The 18,642-nt window shown below is 34.3% G+C and overlaps 2 protein-coding genes across 2 annotated transcripts in view; one reads left to right on the forward strand and one right to left on the reverse strand.

The window, feature by feature from the left end:
• The window catches only part of FAM227B (family with sequence similarity 227 member B), a gene marked incomplete at both ends in the record, with an annotated part of 150,065 nt that overhangs the window by 26,336 nt on the left and 105,087 nt on the right, over positions 1–18,642 (reverse strand).
• The window catches only part of FGF7 (fibroblast growth factor 7), a 56,555-nt gene continuing 48,998 nt past the window's right edge, over positions 11,086–18,642 (forward strand). The window contains exons 1-2 of the mRNA XM_079130009.1: positions 11,086–11,359; positions 11,953–12,507. Of these exons, the coding sequence (XP_078986135.1) occupies positions 12,222–12,507 (286 nt within the window). The 5' untranslated portion in view covers positions 11,086–11,359; positions 11,953–12,221. The remainder of the gene's footprint in view (positions 11,360–11,952; positions 12,508–18,642) is intronic.

Raw genomic sequence — 18,642 nt, forward strand, 5'->3', positions numbered from 1 at the left:
TTCCAAAAACCTTTATCATGGGCGTGAGAGAATGAAGCATATGACTCTGTGTGTGTGTGTGAGTGTGTGAGTGTGTGAGTGTGTGTGTGTGTGTGTGTGTGTGTGTGTGTTTGTGTGTGTGTTTGTGTCTGTGTGCATGTGAGAGAAAAAGAGAGTAAAGGAAGGGAGGAAGGGCACATGAGTAGAATAAAAAAAGCAAAGTTGAAAAGCACAGAAAAGGAAGGAGGAGTTGAGAACTCAACAACAAAAATTCCCAATCTTTGTAAATATTTAGTAACATCAAGGAAATAGCATAATTTAATTTTAACTAGTAAATCAAGGAAATAAAAAGCAGAGAAAAGATGGTCTCTTTCTCAGTCTAGAAGAATTAAATTAAGTACTAATGGAATGAGGACTATTGTTGAAAGAAATGAAATCTTTTAAATATAAAATATGTTTTAGATATGGGAAAATGGTTAAGAAATTTTCTGTATTTCATCCATTCGTGCTCACTTTTTTTTTTGAGGGATAAAAAAAATAACAATGTTTTTGATATTTTTGAGTTTGTATCCTGGTTTTATGTTTGGTTATTTCAGAAATAGAGTACATTTACTGCTGCAATATGTCAGTATGCAAAGTAGAATAAAATGGAATGAAAGTCATGGATAAGTCAAAGGAAGGGAGAAGAAATACCTCATAAGTAATTTCATTACCATTTTTGAACTAGTCTTTAAATCAAACCTTTCATTGTAGTAAGAACTAGAATTATCTTCGTTAATTTTATTTACCAAAGGCAAAAATAATATAATGAATAATATCTTAATATGTCATCCATTCTTAGAATAATTTAAAATAATAGTAAAACATCATTTATCTAACATTCCTTAATTCAGAATTTGTTACCACTGAAATTGAGTTTGGAGTGAAACTTGTCTTTTTGCTTTGAAGATGCTTCCAGGATTGTGCAAAATAATAGGATATATCATTTGTCACAGGGAATTTCAACATATTTAAGAGATAAGCAATTTTCTAACATTTTTTAGTATTTCTACATTTATAATTGCAGATAACCTAAAAAGTTATTTCCATATTCTTCTTAAAGATTCAATTAAGCCAGGTTTATTACAAATATAACACTTGGCATTAATAAACATAATTTCTCTTAAAATATGTTACAATTTGGGGTTTTTGCTAATTTAGCAACTTTCTAAATTCAATACAATGTTTCTAACTCCCAAGTTCTTTAGGCTATGAAATCAAAGCTATAATCATATGCAGCCAAATAGTTCTATTAGAAAAAAATAAATCACTTAGTTCTTTTGGTCACTATCAAAACTGATAGAACTGACTGAAATGATTATCTCCCTGACCCCTGTCCTGCTTTTTTGCCAACTTAATCAATTTTTCTTGGCATTGGATAGATTTTGATTTTTATTATATTCTTTTAATTGTACAATCCACTATGGTGTTTTATGAATTACTCTAATATATTTCTCTACTAACATATTTTCTTCTTTGGAAGGAAATATAAAATATAAAAGCAAATTTCTTTTAGGTGAAATAACCAGAAAAGATACTAAGTTTTGATTTCTTTTTTAAAAATGCCAATATTGTTATATTTAAGAAATTTTTTTGTGTCCCAAGAATTGACATGAACACTACACACTAACTTATATTTGACAACTCTGAAACCCATTTGTCTAAGAATAAAACTCCTTAGGCTTTTACAATAAAGTCCCACAACATAGTTTGACTTCTGATGTATTTCTTGTGTTTTACTGCTAGGGTCTATCATATTATGGTCGTCAGACCTTCCTAATTAGAAAAACTAGGGAGGATTTTTCTTAACATTTTCATCAAAATACATAATTAATAATGCATAAGAAAAGCTTTCTTTATGTACTAGATATACTTAAAATAGAGATTTTATTTATGTTTTGGTAAGGTAGGGCTAAACACAAGGTCTCGTGTATCTAGGCAGGCACTTTATCACTGAGATACATTTCCACCTCTTTTAAATTTATTTTGAAACAAGGTGTCTCTAAATTGCCAAGGTTGGTCTCAAACTTTCAATCCCCCTGCCTCATCCTCCTAAATTGCTGGGCTTACAGGTATGTGCCACTGTGGTGCCTGGTCTAAAAAGATTGTACTTCTATACTTTTGTGGTAATTGATTTCCAAGATGCTTCCAGGTTCTCATTTCAAGGAAGTAGAGGTTCAGATTCCTCTGCTCTAGAGTGAGTTGGACTTTGGGCTATAGCATTCCTTCCTACCATCCCCAGACTTCCCAACTTTCTGATTTCCCTTACAATGCTGGTCTTCTCCCAATCTTCCTTGGTTCAGCAAAAGACACCACCATTAATCTAGATACAGATGTGAGACCTCTGGAATTTAACCTTGATTCCTCTTTGTCTTTTAATTAAATCTATCATCAAGTTTTGTCTCAACATGTTTCTGCCCACTAATTTACAACTCCCATGCCATAATTCTAGTCTGAGATATCACCATCTCTGAGGTGGATTTCAACCATAGCCCCCTTAGAGGTTCCTTACTCCAATCTTTACCACCTCCCAAACCATTCTCCACAAAGGTTTTCAGAATAGTCACATCACTAAATTGTAACCCATTACACTTAGGATCAAATCCCTATTGATATCTAGGCTCTATGTATATTGGTCTTATCATCTAACTTTTTTTTCCTTTGTTCACCAATGTCCCAGTTATACCATCTTTAATTTCTAACAATAAGCTCATTTTGACCTCAGAATTTTTGTTCTCCTGGTTACTTTCATCTAGAATTCTCTAACTCTACTTCTGATTTCTTCTTATCCTTCAGGTCTCAGCTTAAATTCACCTCCTTAGAAAGACTTTATATGATCAGATTCCAAGTACCTCTTCTCCTTTGTATCATTTGCTACTGTAGTAACCTACTTATTTTCCCTGAAATATTATCAGAATTATTTTAATATGTTCATTATCAGCTCCCTCCTGCATAATTTAAGTTCCATTAAGTCAGGGACTTTGCTTATCCTACCCAACAGTATATCTCTGTTATATCGTACATTTTCTGAATACATAGTGTTGATTTGAAGTAATTAGTTAACAGAATAAACAGAACCAAGAATTTATTGCATCATTGAAAACCCAATATGTAAGATTTCAAAGGAAATATCTGATGAGCTTTTGTTACTCTTGAGTTCCTCACCCAGACGGAATATATAAAAAGGAAGAAAGAAAGAGGGAGAGCTAGGGAGAGAAGGTAGAGAGAGGGAATTTGTAAGGATATCTTCCCTGTAGTTCCTTTCTCTACTAAGAGAAGTGGTGGTGGTGGAGTGAATCTTCTGTTACCCCAAACCAAGTGAGAGAGCCTAGTGCTTGGGGCATACTGAGAGTTACAGAGGACACTGGAAATGGTAGTCTGCACATCAGAAAAAGATGAAGAGGGTTTTATTCAGGAAAAATTGGGGTATTAGTGAAAACTTTTGAGTGGAAAAGTAACAATTGCAACTGTGCTTTAGAAAGATTAGTCTGATAGCAACATTTAAAATGAATTGGAAATTGGAGATGCACAGAGATGGGTTAGGAACAGAGTGAACATGAGCAAAAACAATGACGTGACCTAGGAGTTGGAAGTAATGATTGATAGGAAGAAACAGGTGTGAGAGAAGTTATAGTGGTAGAACTGATAATTTTTGGAACTGATTATAGGAATAAGAAGGACTCACTGTGTCTAGTTAATATTAAATGCCCTTGAGGGAAAAACTGAGTAATATTTGAAGATAACACGGATGTTTGTTTACCTTAAAGAGAAGCTTAAGGGTAAGTATAAACTGCCTTTTTCTTATTCATAAGTTATTGTGTTAGCCACCAGGTTTATACAAATACAACTTTTACTAGGTACCTAGTTTTTTGTGACTGTATTTTCTTGGGGAGTGAAAATTGGCTTTCCTCCCTCCTTGTAGATTTCTTGGCTTGGATATGAATGAAACTGACATAAAACAGATTAACAGGAGGACAGACTATTTTAATTACATATATATGCTCAGGAGTCCCGCAAAATTTGAGACTGACTGAAGCTGACATGTCATCATCGTCATGTATTCCAGAAAGGAGGATAAAGAGGCTTGGGGCTTCTCTGGGGTTATGGTGACACAAGATGTGGGAGGATGAAGTGGGAAAATTATGATGAGGAAAGGTTGTCTTTTATGCAGATTAAATAGTCACTCAAGTAATAAAATGTCTCCAAGCAGCTCTCAGAATAGGTGATTGGATCATGTGGGTGTGGTGTTGACCTCCAGTCCCCCTCTTAGAGTCTATGAGATATTTTGGGAGGAGATTCATGGAAATTGAATTTTTTAGCTTGCTAATCCAAGTTTATTATAAAATATATTACAAAGGATATAGTTGGATGAAAAGATACATAGGGAGAGGTCTGGAAGTTTCCAGAGCACAGGAGCTTTTATTCCCTTCCAGATGGGCTATACTGCCATTCCAGCACATAGATACATTGTCCAACTTAGAAGATCATTAAATCTCATCATTTGAGAGATTTTATAGAACTCAACCTCCAACCTCAAGTCTCCACCCCGGGACTGGTGAGTGGGCCAAAAGTCCCAATTCTCTGACCAAATTGGTCTTTCTGCTGACTGGCTTCATTCTGAGACTGTTGAGAGGTCCTACTCTGAATCACTCACTAGTATAAACTCTGGTGTGCTCAAAAGTGGTTATTATAAATAACAAAAGCCAAACTTGAGTTTCCTTCAAAGGACTGATCTCTCAGAGAAAGTCTCTGCCTGTGTCCACTATTCCCCAAATACCCTCAGTTCAAAATAATCAGGGTACCAAAGTATCATATTTTGGGGTGGCATTTCATGAACTCCTCAATCTTTATTCTAATGATGGTAAACTCCATAACTTTCTTCTCTCTCTCTATTTTACTATCATAATTACCTTTATTCTGCCTTTTTCTCCTACTTTTGAAGAATTCATCTGGTGTTGAAAAGTCATGGTTTCAAGCTAATGAACTGAAAATTAACCCAAGTTCACTACTGACACATTGACATTCATGAAGCATTTTAAAAAGTTATTATGCTAACTTTACCCCTCATTCTGCTGTCTTACTATGTAGATGATTCATATGGAACTAAAGAATGACAATTTAAAGCAAACAATGTAATAGCATAATTACCCGGGATCTTTGTGTTTTTCAAGATGTTCTCCTAAGGGTCAAGTAAAACTCTGTCCATTAGAACACTTTTCAACTTTTAGAAAGGCATTAGGTTGTTAAAACCAAGCACTGATGTATATAGCATTGAATCAAGGAGATTGATTCTTTAGTAGTGTCAGGGAAAGTCAGTAAAGTTAGTAACTGAAGGGAAATCAAGACTATTAAGAATGACTTATACAGAGACAAGTGCCCTTGTCCTTGTAAGGGGATTCAAGGAGGTCTGTCCAGAGGCAGAAGAGGCCTCTACTCAGACTTCTCAGATGCTTGACACATTGTAGAAAAGAATTTAAAGATGAGTCAAGTTTTATCAAAGAAAGGATCAGAACTTTATTAGAAAGCAAAAGTTGAAGGTATACATTTTCAGGGCAGAAGGTGGGCTATCTCAAGAGTGAGATGTGTTGCCAGGGCTTCAGGTCTGAGTTTTTATTAAGGTACATAATTAAGTAGAACATGTATGATGCAAAGGGGTTGGACTTTCCTTGGGATTGGGAAATATTGAGCAAGATTGTGTTTCCCCATTAGGGTGTCTGATCTGGCATGCATCTTTGAGCTCATATCAAGGTCTCTGACATTTGGGCAGTTGATTGGGTGGTTGATTGGGCCAGAAGGTTATGGTCCAAACAAGTATTTGACCCTAGCTTCACAAAGTTAATGGTCTTTTTCTATCACTTGGACTCTTGGCTCATGGCTTACAAGTTGTCCAAAAGCCAGCAATTCTACATTCCAACAGGGGCATTTCTCCTTTTAAGACTGAGTTCTTTTCTCTATATTCCTAAATTTGTATCTCACATTCATTACATAGAAATTCACAAATAGAAATCAAATAGCAACCCCTTGCAAAAACCTAGGAGCTCTAACTAGAGAGCTTGCTCCAGCTATATAAACTTGAACCATAATTCAGTAAATTAATAATATAATTTGAAGAACTTTAAATTTAGATTAGCATTTCAGAGAATTTATAAGTATAAATTAAATAAAACAAAAGGTTTTATAAACTCAGAGATTCAAAGAATCAAATAACATTTGTAAACTGAGATATTTACATAGTTGAGTCACAGGCACACCAAAATTTTGAGCATATGACTCAGACTTCACATCTTATATACAGTTAGTTTTTAAATGTTAGGGCATTATGCCATGGGTAAGCACAAAGTTTACATAATTGAGGATTTATAGGGACCTCAGTTTTGCTTAATTTCTTTTGGGATTTTACTCCTGAGTTGAAGCTATTGTCTTTGACCAGGTGGATCAAGTTCAGAAAGACATACCTGTACTTTAGTTTCCCATTTCTTAGAATAAACTCAAGTTCCTATCATGACAAGTTCTTAATGATGGAATCCCTGCGTACCTTTCTCCCCACTGCTCATGTACTTCATTCATGTTGACCTCTTGGAACACAAGATCTTCAACTACCCCTTCACCCCCACTGTGCCCAGACCCATTTGTTCATGTTTGTTCTCTCACTGGAGTGCAGACTCTGTAAGGGCAGAGTTCACTTCCAGAAAGAGCACTATTGTATCTCAGATGGCTAACACAACATCTGGTAGTGAGCAGCTATTTGATAAATATTTGTTAAATAGATGAATCAAGGAGATAAGTAGAATTGGTTGTGGTATGATCCAGAGTTGAGGCTGAATTTATAGAATGAAACTGACAGGAGAAAAGATGAAGATAAATTCATAGTCTGAGAACAGCTGTAGGAATGTAGTGGAAATAAATCTTGGACCACAATTTCAGATATGCAAGGAAGAACGTATAAATTTATATTTATAAATATAAATCAACCTAGCTTTAATTCTGAGAATTCTACCCTCCCAGGTTGATGGAAAACTTAACTTCTGTTATTCTTGGGTTTCAAGGATTTTATGCAAAGCCAAGGCAAAGGCTTTAATCATTGAGTCATTTGGCTACTCTGGTTATTTTTGGGGTGTTCACTGACTTTATTTACATAGTTCCTTCAGGACTGGGTTCCATGATGTTTCCTGATTTTTTATTTAAACATGAGAACTATTTCAAGGGATGCTTATGGGTCACTCTGTTTAGACACAAGAGACAGTCCTTGTTCTCTGGAGTTTTGAATCTCTGATGTGTGGTGAAACTAGAAATACAGGGACATGGCCCCCCACGTATGGGACCTATAGACTCTTCTCTGTGCTCCCCAGTCCATGGAACTCTAATTTTATATGTGCTGCTTCTCAAAAACATTCTTATGCTGCCCTTATTTTTAGGGCACTTCACATGAATTTTTAAAATGGATTTATATTTTACCCGTCAGGAAACATGACTTTTCCCTACAATTTTGCCCTTCCAGTTATAAAAATTTGGCTATCTTTTTGATAATATGAAGAACAGAAAAAACAGGATGAATGAATAGAGTTTAATATACCATAAACTTATTCTGCCAGTAGGAATTAAGTTGTGATGAGAACAGAGATGGAGTGCAGTTCTCATCAGGCTATTCTTATGCCTAACATACCATAATGGCTTCCCTTTGCTCTTAGTATAAAGATCAATCTCCTTAACATGGCCCACAGAGATCCCGCCCGCCTCTTCATTCTTTTCATGGGCCCTCTACTTCCCTAATAGAGGGGCATGCCAGGCCCTCTTCTTCCTACTGGGGGCACGCTAGTTTCTTGCTGAAAGAGGATGCTGTCATTCATTCAACACAGGGTTTTCATACATTCACTAGCACCTCTTCACCTTGTTCATTCCCACTTATGCTTCCAATTGCAGCTCTGCTGGCATTTTTCCAGTGAAAATTCTTCTGCCACTTATTCTGTATTTACAGCACCACTTATCTTGGCTTTGTAGTATTTGTATATTATGGTAATCTTGTCTCATAAGAATGAAATACCATTTTCACTTGTCAGTTTAGCAAAATTCCATATTTTGGCAATATACTGTTGAGCAAATGGGCATTTATTTTAAAGTATTGCTAGTGGGATTAAAAAGTCAGTAAACTCTTCAAGGACAATAAGTTGGCAACATCAAAATTCACACACACACACGTATATATACACATACACCACACACACACACACACACACACACACACACACACACACACACATCATTTGACCCAGATAGTCCAGTGCTGAAAATTGATTCTGCAGATATATTTGTACACTATAAAGTGACATATTTGTAAATTTATTCACTATAACATATTTTGGTAATAAATTAAATGTTCCTTAATGGAAGCTGGTTAAATACACAGGGATAAACCCACTCAATGGAATACTATGCAGCGATAAAAAAACAAGGGATCTTCTTGAATACTGAAATGGGGAGATTCTATATTTTTACTAAGTGAAAAAGTAACATGCAGAACAGTATGTAGGAAATGTTACTTTCTTTATGAAAAGAAAGTAAAAAAACAAGAAACTAATAACGACTATCTGTATTTTGGGGAAAAGATGGAAACTGGGAGGATGGGCAACAGGATAGTATGTAAAAATGCAAAGAAATGAAAATATTTAATGATGTTTCCTTCTATTGATTATATTATGCATAATTATAAAAGATGCACCATTTTAAAATTATTGAATCTCAAAATCCATTAAATCAAAGTTATTGTGCTTTATTTATTTCTTCATGGAATAAAGGATTCAATGGAGGTTGCTTAAACAGAGTTATGTGGTAAATTATTTAACAACTTCTGTTTTTATGATATTCACAGAAATAAATTATCTATATATTCATATATTATCTCCTAAAATCAAACTGGAAATAAAATCCAAGAGGGTTACTTCATCTGGAGCTAACTAAGCTTATTAGTTCTTGGAGAATCCCTCGTGAATGTAGGTATAATTTGGACATAAGTTTATGTGAGGCTCTGCTTTATAGCTGTGATACCAGTGAAACAGGTTATGCACCTATCTGAAGGTAATTATTCTTCAACTAGGAAACTGATCATCAAAGAATTCAAACTCCTCATATTGAGATTGTTGAGATTGATCTGTTCATTATTACTTAGATCCTAATTCCATATCAGAATATAGTAGCATCTAAGGCTTCACTCATAATTTTATTCTTTGTTTCTGGTTCTACAGTCAGTTTCTATGTAGAAGATTTTAAGGCACTACTAAGCATTCTTTAGGAGTAAAGTATCTGTTTCTTTTATTTAAATCCTAGGCATTTAGTTAGCAAATATTGACTTCTAATCCATTGATTTCTCTTTTTAATTAATTGTTGTTTGTTCTAATTTGTTGTACATGAAAGTGGAATGCATTTAGACATTTTGATAGATCATACATAAATGGAGTGTAATCTCTCATCTTTCTGATTTTACATATCGTAGGATCACATGGTTATGCAGTCTGTAGGGTCAGTGTAGAACACATAAATTTATGCAATCTGTAGGGTCAGTGTAGAACAGATAAATTTAGTAGTTCTTGAATATATTTAAACTGGGTACTGACTGTTAATAACTCTTCATTTCTTTGGAAGAAATATCCAAGACCTAGGAATTCTGACCCCATTCATTACTGTTGGCTCCAAAACTAGTGGGATATAATTCAGAACACAGTAGCCTCATATTTTCATTCCTCTTCTGCTTTTACAGGGATGACAGAATGTTTTGAGTCATCTTGCTTCCCACAGATGTAATTATAGAAAAGCCCACCCTGCTTTGCTTAAAAATGTAACACTTTTTAATATTTCATAAATAAAAGGTAACTGGGTATGTTTAAAATATTTTGTGCTATTGATTCTGTTCCCTAAAAGCATAGACGTATAGGAAAACACAAGCCATAATCCAATTGAATGGACTTGATTTCATTTTTTTTTTTTTCCCTATTTGGTCTACATGCACCACCTGGTGGTAAAGTAGTGCATTTTAAGTACAGAAGTTTTTTTTTTTTTTTTTTGTGTGTGTGTGTGTGTGTGTGTGTGTGTGTGTGTGTGTGTGTGTGTAGGAGTACAACATGGGAAAAATTTTAATATACATTCCTAAATACTGAGTTAGACTGATGATGCAATTATTCTAACCAAATATCTAATAAAACACTTGGACCCTGCCATATATACACTCGTACAGGGAATAAAGAGAACAGCTCATTTTGAAAAGTATAATAGATTTCTGTTATTTATGTTAGTTATAGGTTTTATAATTCCATTCCTAAAATTATATTTTTTATTAGGCGAATATTTTCATTGAGGCAAAAGTCAAACCCTGGCACCAAGGTAAAACTGTTTTCTTTACTTTTAATTTTTAAGAATAACAATTGTTGAAATTGTGTATCCTCTTCCTTATGTTAGCCATTGGTATAAGTCACAGGATAAAGAATTTTAAGAGTACAAAGCACCACTGGGTTGTTTAGATGAAAACTTTAATTTTACAAATGTACAACAGTTGAGACTCAGGGATGTCTAGTGACTTACCCAAGGTCATACTAGTTATAAGTAAACCATGTCAAATAAAAAACTAGGTCTTCTTGCTTTCAGCCTAGGAACGTAAAAGTTATACTCATATGCAATATTGAATGATCTCTGTGTGCAAAGATAAATACTTAACTCAGCAACGGAGTGTTTTAAGACATTGATATTTGAGTTAACACTTTAGTTTTGTTCTGACTTTTTAGCACAAAAGAGTAATTGAAGAAATACATGCATCATAAAGCTGTAGAAAAGATTTTCTAACTAGTAAAAATCACTTTCATATATGTTCAAGGAAATATTTTCCAAAGTTTATGTAACTGCTGTATTGTAAAGAAGGTCTAACAATTTCCTTTCCCCTGCTAACTGCTTCAGAATCAGAGATCTGTTTCTACAAAGTGGATACCCACTTGTAGATTTAAGCATGTTCATAGCTCCCTCTCATGACCATTGAATATTATACAAGTCTCCTTCTATTCTCGCTGTTGCATTCAACTAACAGCTCACTGGTTAAGTTTTAATTGCTTCCAATGAGGTCAGCAAAGGTATTTATCGAAAAGCCCTGAATAAAAGGCTCCACACACACACACACAAGCACACACGCGCTCACATACACCGAGAAAATCCTCTTGCCTGTTGATTTATGGAAACAATTATGATTCTGCTGAGGATTTCTCAGCTGAGAAATAGTTTGTAGCTACAGTAGAGAGGCTCAAGTTGCACAAGGCAGACAACAGACATGGAATTCTTGTGTATCCAGCTGTTATAAACAGAACAAGTAAGTTACTGTTATTTGTCTTTAAAAACAATTCTGAATGTTTTCTAAAACTTTATCTTTTTCTCTGGTTATGGTATCGAGGGGGAAGGTAAAATTTACCAGATTTTTGAACCATGTAAAAAATATCTAGAGACATTATGTTGTAGAGCTTACATAAAGTTGAAGCTCTCCAGAGCAATCCTGACATTTAACTTGAAAAATGCGGGTAGTTCAGGAGAAAATTATTGATTAACCATAAATGTAAAGGCATATAATAAAGAAATGCAGGGAAAGCATTTATACTTTGTTAGCAGTAATTGCAGAACTCGATTTAAATCAATAGCTCTGATTGCAGGGTGTTTCTTATAAAAGAGTGACTGAAATGAATGGTTTAGTCATATTCTGATTTGTTTCTAATAATACATAACTTTTATAAATCTATATGTAGAGCGGCAAAGCTGTTGGCATCCTCTGTGAAAGCTGTCTTAAATGTATATTCAAAGTATTAACTACACTGAATGTATCATCCTATTTACTCACTGAAATTTATAACACAATTTTTTTTATCTTCCTCTCTCTTTCCCTCCCCATTCTTAATCTCTCATTGCAAACAGAAGTCAAGTAGCAAACAGCGCCACAGCAACTGGGCTTATTACAACCTGTTTTTATAAGGATTTATCTACACAGAGTTATTTAAGGAGGATTCTGTATTGTTATCAGAAACTAAAAGGATAAGGGTAACAATTTGGAAAGAGCAACTACTCTTTCTTAAATAAATCTATAATTCACAGATAGGAAGAGGTCAATGACCTAGGAATAACAATCAACTCAAGATTTTACTTTTCATTATGTTATTCATGAACACCCGGAGCACTACACTATAATGCACAAATGGATACTGACATGGATCCTGCCAACCTTGCTCTACACATCATGCTTTCACATTATGTGTCTAGTGGGCACTCTATCTTTAGCTTGCAATGACATGACTCCAGAGCAAATGGCTACAAATGTGAACTGCTCCAGTCCTGAACGACATACCAGAAGTTATGATTACATGGAAGGAGGGGATATAAGAGTGAGAAGACTTTTCTGTCGAACACAGTGGTATCTGAGGATTGATAAACGAGGAAAAGTAAAAGGGACCCAAGAGATGAAGAACAATTACAGTAAGTACGTCCTTTATTTAAAGCACTGTTTATAGCCTTGACCATGTGTTAAAGGATCAATTTTCAGGTGACAAGCTTTCACAGTTTCCTTTACATGTGAAATAATAATTAAATGCAATATTGCTTTCTAATTTCTGTAAATTGGGATTGTGTGAACTATGTTCCTAAAAATATATCTTGGAACAGGGCAAATTTACTATTATAGTTGGAACTTAAAACTTAAGTCAACGGGAAAACACATACTTCATATGCTGAGCTTGAAATTCTCTTATGTTAAGGAAAATGTAAATAGTATTATTCACATTGAAATGTGATTCTTTTTTCCTAGTAAAATTTTTTAGGAGCTTTCACATACTTTTCAGTAAATGCTCACCAAAGTACTAATCACAAATTTGAGGAAGAGAAAATTTATTTATTTTTATAGTTTAGTTTCCTTTTAAAGAATATTTCCATGATGCAAAATACTTAATCTGTGTTCAAAAACATGCATTCTTGTTCCTTTGTGTATAATTATAAAACTGAAGGTAATCTGTGGCATCCTCATCCATTCATGTCATAATGAGTTTGTGTTAGATTGCTTACTTATCTACCTAGGCAGAAAAATAGTTTCTTTCTGACATTTTCTTTATCTAAATCTACTGTCATATAAGATATATGTTGTTTTAAGAGAAACGGAAATGTCAGGAAATAAAAGTAAGTTGAGGGATGGGGTTGTAGCTCAGTGGTAGAGCACTTGCCTAGCATGTGTGAGGCCCTGGGTTCAATTTTCAGCACCACATATAAATGAATGAATAAAATAAAGTTCTGTCAACATCTGAAAAAAATAAAAAAGTAAGTCGAAATAGATGTTATTTTCATCATTTAAAATTAAGAAGCCTTACATTTTCCCCAAGAATCAGTTATTATTTTCATATTAAAATATCAGGACTGGATTTTTCATTCAATGACTGTGATTCATAACCAATTTCAATAGTATTATATTTAATGATGTAAAACATATACTGCAACATTTATCCTAAGAATTTAAAATTAGTTTTATTTGTATTGCTAGGACTTGGAAAATGTTGATATTAAACATATTAGGTGTGTTAAAGTCAGTTGAAAAATGATGCATGGGGATAGTGGTGTGATCATGTGCCTAGCACTGTGTCAGACGCACAGTGATTATTTAGAACTTTTGTTTCCTGTTTACTAAATGTCTTTTAGGCTTCTAAACTAATCAGTCAATAAGTGAGAATTTGGGAGAATCATGCTTGCAATATGAAAACAAGAGGATCTTTAACCATAATTGATACAGAATGTTAAGGCCGTTTTGATGAACTGTTAACAGTTATAGTTTTATTATTATCATTATTGCTATTAACAAAGGTATCATGTTAGTTCTAGAAGATTGTTCTGATTATACTGAAGTTAGTTGTAGAAGACTGTTCTGATTATACTGAAGTTTAGCTAAGGAAATGACCATTTGGAGGAAGTTTTATGAATATCATTTCTATGTGAGCAATAGAATTTGGCTTATTATCAGTTTATTTAAAAATTATTGAGATTTATCATGGAAATGGAATCTGGTAGAAAGGCCAGAGCTCAGAGGCAAGTTATGACACATGGTTCCAGTCCCCATCTGTGAATGACTTTGGGACAATTTCTCAGTTTTTCTAATTTCATCTGTAAAACATGGGATATGTTTTTCAACATAACCTTCTAGTTCTTATAGTCTATTCTATCCTTGACCACAGAGCATATTGCATAAATGTAAAGAAATGTAAGTATCCATTGTATAACTATCACCCATAATGAATGAGATGAAAGTGAATATTATCTCAATCACAAGATCTGTTGCCAGAGCTAATTTCAAATGCTAGTAAAAAGGTTATCAAACATAAACTGTAGAATTCTTCTACACTCAAATTCCTTTTGAATGCTTTTACCAAATAATGAAAAAGTAAACAGATGTAAAATTTAGTGAAAATGAATAATATGTATGATTATTTGGCATCAAAAATATTTGTAATTAGAATGCATTCACACATGTATATTTTGTTTTGTGTTAAATTTTTTTAAAACTGTGAAACCCAGTTATTTTGTGTGTGCATATATATATAATATATGCTATATATTATATATAATACAAAATGCTAGAAGCATTCTATAGTTTGAAATACAATTTGCTAACTTTGATTATCATAGTGCTATTTTGCAAATCATTTCTCTTCTAACACTAATTCTACAGTAAAAAGAAAGGAAAAAAGTCATCCTATGTCATTATAAATTAGAATATCACAATATTGGTGTATTAAAAAGATATGACACACATTACATAAATAATCTTCACTTTCAATCTTTTTCAGGTCTATATATGTGATATTACTTTTTTGAAATGGTAAATTCTCCTGGAAAGAGAAAGCTTCCTCAGAATAGCAAACTCTAAATAGTTGTCAAGTTGTGCTGCTATCTGATTGGAAAATGAGCCAGTAAGGTTTCTCCAAAGTTAAGGAGGTTAAGATAGTTTTGGCTATAGAAAATACTAAGATACAGAAGAAAGTATTTTAATGAAGAATCTGTGGAGAATAATTTACTAGAAGAAAATTCTGATAACTACTTCCTATTACTTAAGAGGCAGCCTTACTCATTTTAAGAGTGAATTCCCATACATGAACATGCAAATTTACAAGGGTGCAATTGAAGCTATTCTATTAGGAAAGATAGGTAACAAAGGAAATTCCTAGGAGAATTTGTTTAAAATAATTCAAGAGGATGAGAAACTTGAAATTCCAAAATTTAAAGATTATTTACCGCCTTCAACAATTAAATGAATGAATGAATGAATGAATGAACAAAACAAGTTCCTTTCCTGAGTTAATGATAATCGGATTGCCTACTAGATTCAAATGTACCAGACTTGTGTAACTAGTGAAGATCAGAATTAAAATTTTGAATTTCATTTTCCATGTTTTTATAACTTAAAATTTTTAACAGGTGTTGAGATTGGAGGTCCTTGGTATAGATTTTAATGTCTTAAGATTAAAAAAAAAGTTTTACATGAAAAGTAAGATGCCAACTATATAAAACATTAATTGTTCTTTCTTATCATAAGAAAAACCCAGTCCATTCTCAAGACTTTTCTTTGAATGAAAGGGAAATGACTTGAGAATGCTAATAGCGCTTGGAGGGATGCTTAGTTCCACAAACAGAAGCACAGCTCCCACATAAGACTGTTTTGGTAGAGGGCTGGGAATTGAATCTAGGGACTTGTGCATGCCAGCCAAGTACTTTACCATTAAGCCAAACTACCAGTCCCTAGGAATGTAATTTATAAGATATTGGTAAATATAGATTGGCATTAGCAAGGGAGATGAAATATCTGGTTGTATGTTCTTGCTTCTAGAAGAAGTTGGGCTGGGATAGGAGAAGGAAGGGTGGGGAGGCAAAGAGGGGAGTGTTTGGAGAGGTGGTTGTGATTACTATGTCTCATATCTTTTAAGGAACTTGAAAAATTACTAAAACTACCCTGGACTATGACTACTTAATTCAGTCTTACCTTAGTTATGGTGGCATCTTGTGAAGCGAGACAATTTAGTTTATAATGCACACACTGCTGAAAGAGTGCACCAAGGAATTCACCAGAAATAAGACTTATATTTATAACATATAAGCAAGAATTAATTATGTAGATGGGGGAACTCATCAAAGGCCAAGAAAAGTTGGACCTTATTTCTGACACTTGAGGGTAGAGCATATGTTACCAGAGAATTGATTCTAAGGAATTGTACAGTGCTCCTACCCAGGAGGCAAAAAACTGCTTCTCTTTACTTGTTCTTTCTGGTGCTTCCACAGTTAGCCTTAAAGTAGATTTCTCAGTGATGAAATTGGAACCTAACCTGAGCAAATAATAAGGATACTAAAAGCATAAAATGGCCCTCCAAAAAGTACATTCGTGTTCTCTACAGAGGAAGAATTGATAACATCATAAAGGAACTGGGGAAATGGTCCATACTTCCACTTCTGTTGTCAGAACTTTCCCCTCAGAGCCAGAGCCAGAGGGTGAATTTAGATAATTATTGGACCATCAGCAGACAGAGTCAGTCACTCCACACCTGACAAAAATAACACTGCTGTTTTAGCTGGGAATTGAAGTGCCGAGTGAGAGATGGCAGCAGTGTGCTGGGCACCCGTCAACTGCCCTGAAAGACAGATGTGGAACAGAGAACCAATCCCTCAAGATAATTTCTTGCTTTTGATAGCTAATTACTAAAAATTGTGTTCCTCTCAAAATAGTAAATATCACTCATTCTTTTTTAATTGTCATAAACCACTGATCCAAGAGAAAGCATATCTTTCATGGATATCAATGAGCATTGTTAGCTCCATAGCAAGAAAAGGGTTAGCCATTCTGAAAACTGGCCAATGATTTGGCAATATTCTCTTTTGGATTGTTAGACTGTGATGGGATATGGTCTAACAATTGGAGAAAAGCAAATAAACACAGCATTGTTGGATTTGTCTTTGGCCACAAAATCTTCAGCAACTTCAATTGTCAACAATTCTTTGGATAGGCTCCTACTGAACAATAATTGCTACTAGTAGCTATCAAATATAGCTATCACCTCTGAATATGGAAAAGGTAAATTTGCTTATGTTTCAAACAGTTCTTAGCAACTTGTCTAACAGAATAATAACTCATTGTCAAAATAAAAATAATATAATTTCTGCCTTTGAAAAATGATAATAAGAAATATATCTATGGAACATATCTATGAAAGAAAATCCTAGAAATTATTGACAAGATGGAAGCCTACAGAACTGATATTAAATATTAACTGTTCTTTGAAACTGGTCTATTAAGGCTTATATTTTGTTTTATGATCTTCCTTTTTGGCTGCCATAAGTGCCTGGCACTTCGTAAATACTAATAATTTCATGTATTGCCACAGGTGCATCTTTTATCATCTCTTGAATCTTCATTTGAACTGATATTTCTATATCACTGTTGTTTCTCTGTTGAACCAGAGCATCTGATCTCTCTGACTCAGCTGTACAACTCTTCAGCCTATGGTTTTTGTGCATTCAGAGGCCCAACTGAATTGGAGAGAATGTAAGAAGCCAGTTGTTAGATAGATGGGAGGAGCTGCCTTTTGTAGATATTTCTTTCTCAAACTTGGCTCAATATTATAATCAGCTGGGGACCTTTAAAACAATTTTAATGCCAGGATCCACCCACAAAGATCCTAATTAAATTGATATGGGTGCAGTCTGAGTATCAGGAATTTTAAAAACTCCCTAGATAATTTAGACATGCTGCCAAGGCTGAGGACTACGGAACTAAGAGAATCGCATTAATTATTGGGGAAACCATAGCTCAATTAAATCAGAATCTCATGAAGACAGGAAGGACCCATGAATCAGTCTTTGTTAAAGTTCTCCGGTGATTCTAATGTGCAGCTAAGCTTGCAAATTACTGCTATAGGGACCAAGAATTCTAATTGAGCCTGAACCCTCTTGGAGGTCCTGGGAATATTTTGGAACCCTTAACGGGCTTCAGAGTTAACTAGAGAGGATTTTGGAATAGGCTTAATCTTGGAATCTCTGAATTGTGCAGTTCTTTGGGTTCTTTTGACCTGACGAATCTTAGTGGTTTCAACATTTGATAAACTTGCTTAGATACGCATGTGATGACAAGCACTGTAGCTACTTATTAAGAAAGTTGCTTTTACTGCAGGGAAGAATAGGTTCTTTGCCACAGTCTCACAGTCTGAATCTCTTCTGATATCTTTCAAATGGTGCTGCTTCAAGGTACCCGGAATATAGGCATCAATACCAGCTTATTTGGCACATAAGTGAGCTATTTCTGACTATGAACCCAGATACCTCCAAATTAGGCTCCTATCTCCTATCTCCACCCCACTTAGTTCAAAGGGAGAGGTTTAAAGGAACAATTTCCAACCTAGAAAACCTATGGCAGGGAGAGAACCTCATGTTTAGAGGGTCTATCCAGACTAGTGAAAAGAATGTGAATGTAGAAGTTTATTCTCTTTGTAAGACTGGGATGATTGGACAACATGAGGCAAAGTTTTTTAAAGTTTCTTTTGTATCAATTTTTGGAAGAATTTTCCTAATATTACTATTGGAATATGACAG

This window comes from Sciurus vulgaris (genome assembly GCF_902686455.1).
Source record: "Sciurus vulgaris genome assembly, chromosome: 2".
Classification (NCBI taxonomy): domain Eukaryota; kingdom Metazoa; phylum Chordata; class Mammalia; order Rodentia; family Sciuridae; genus Sciurus; species Sciurus vulgaris.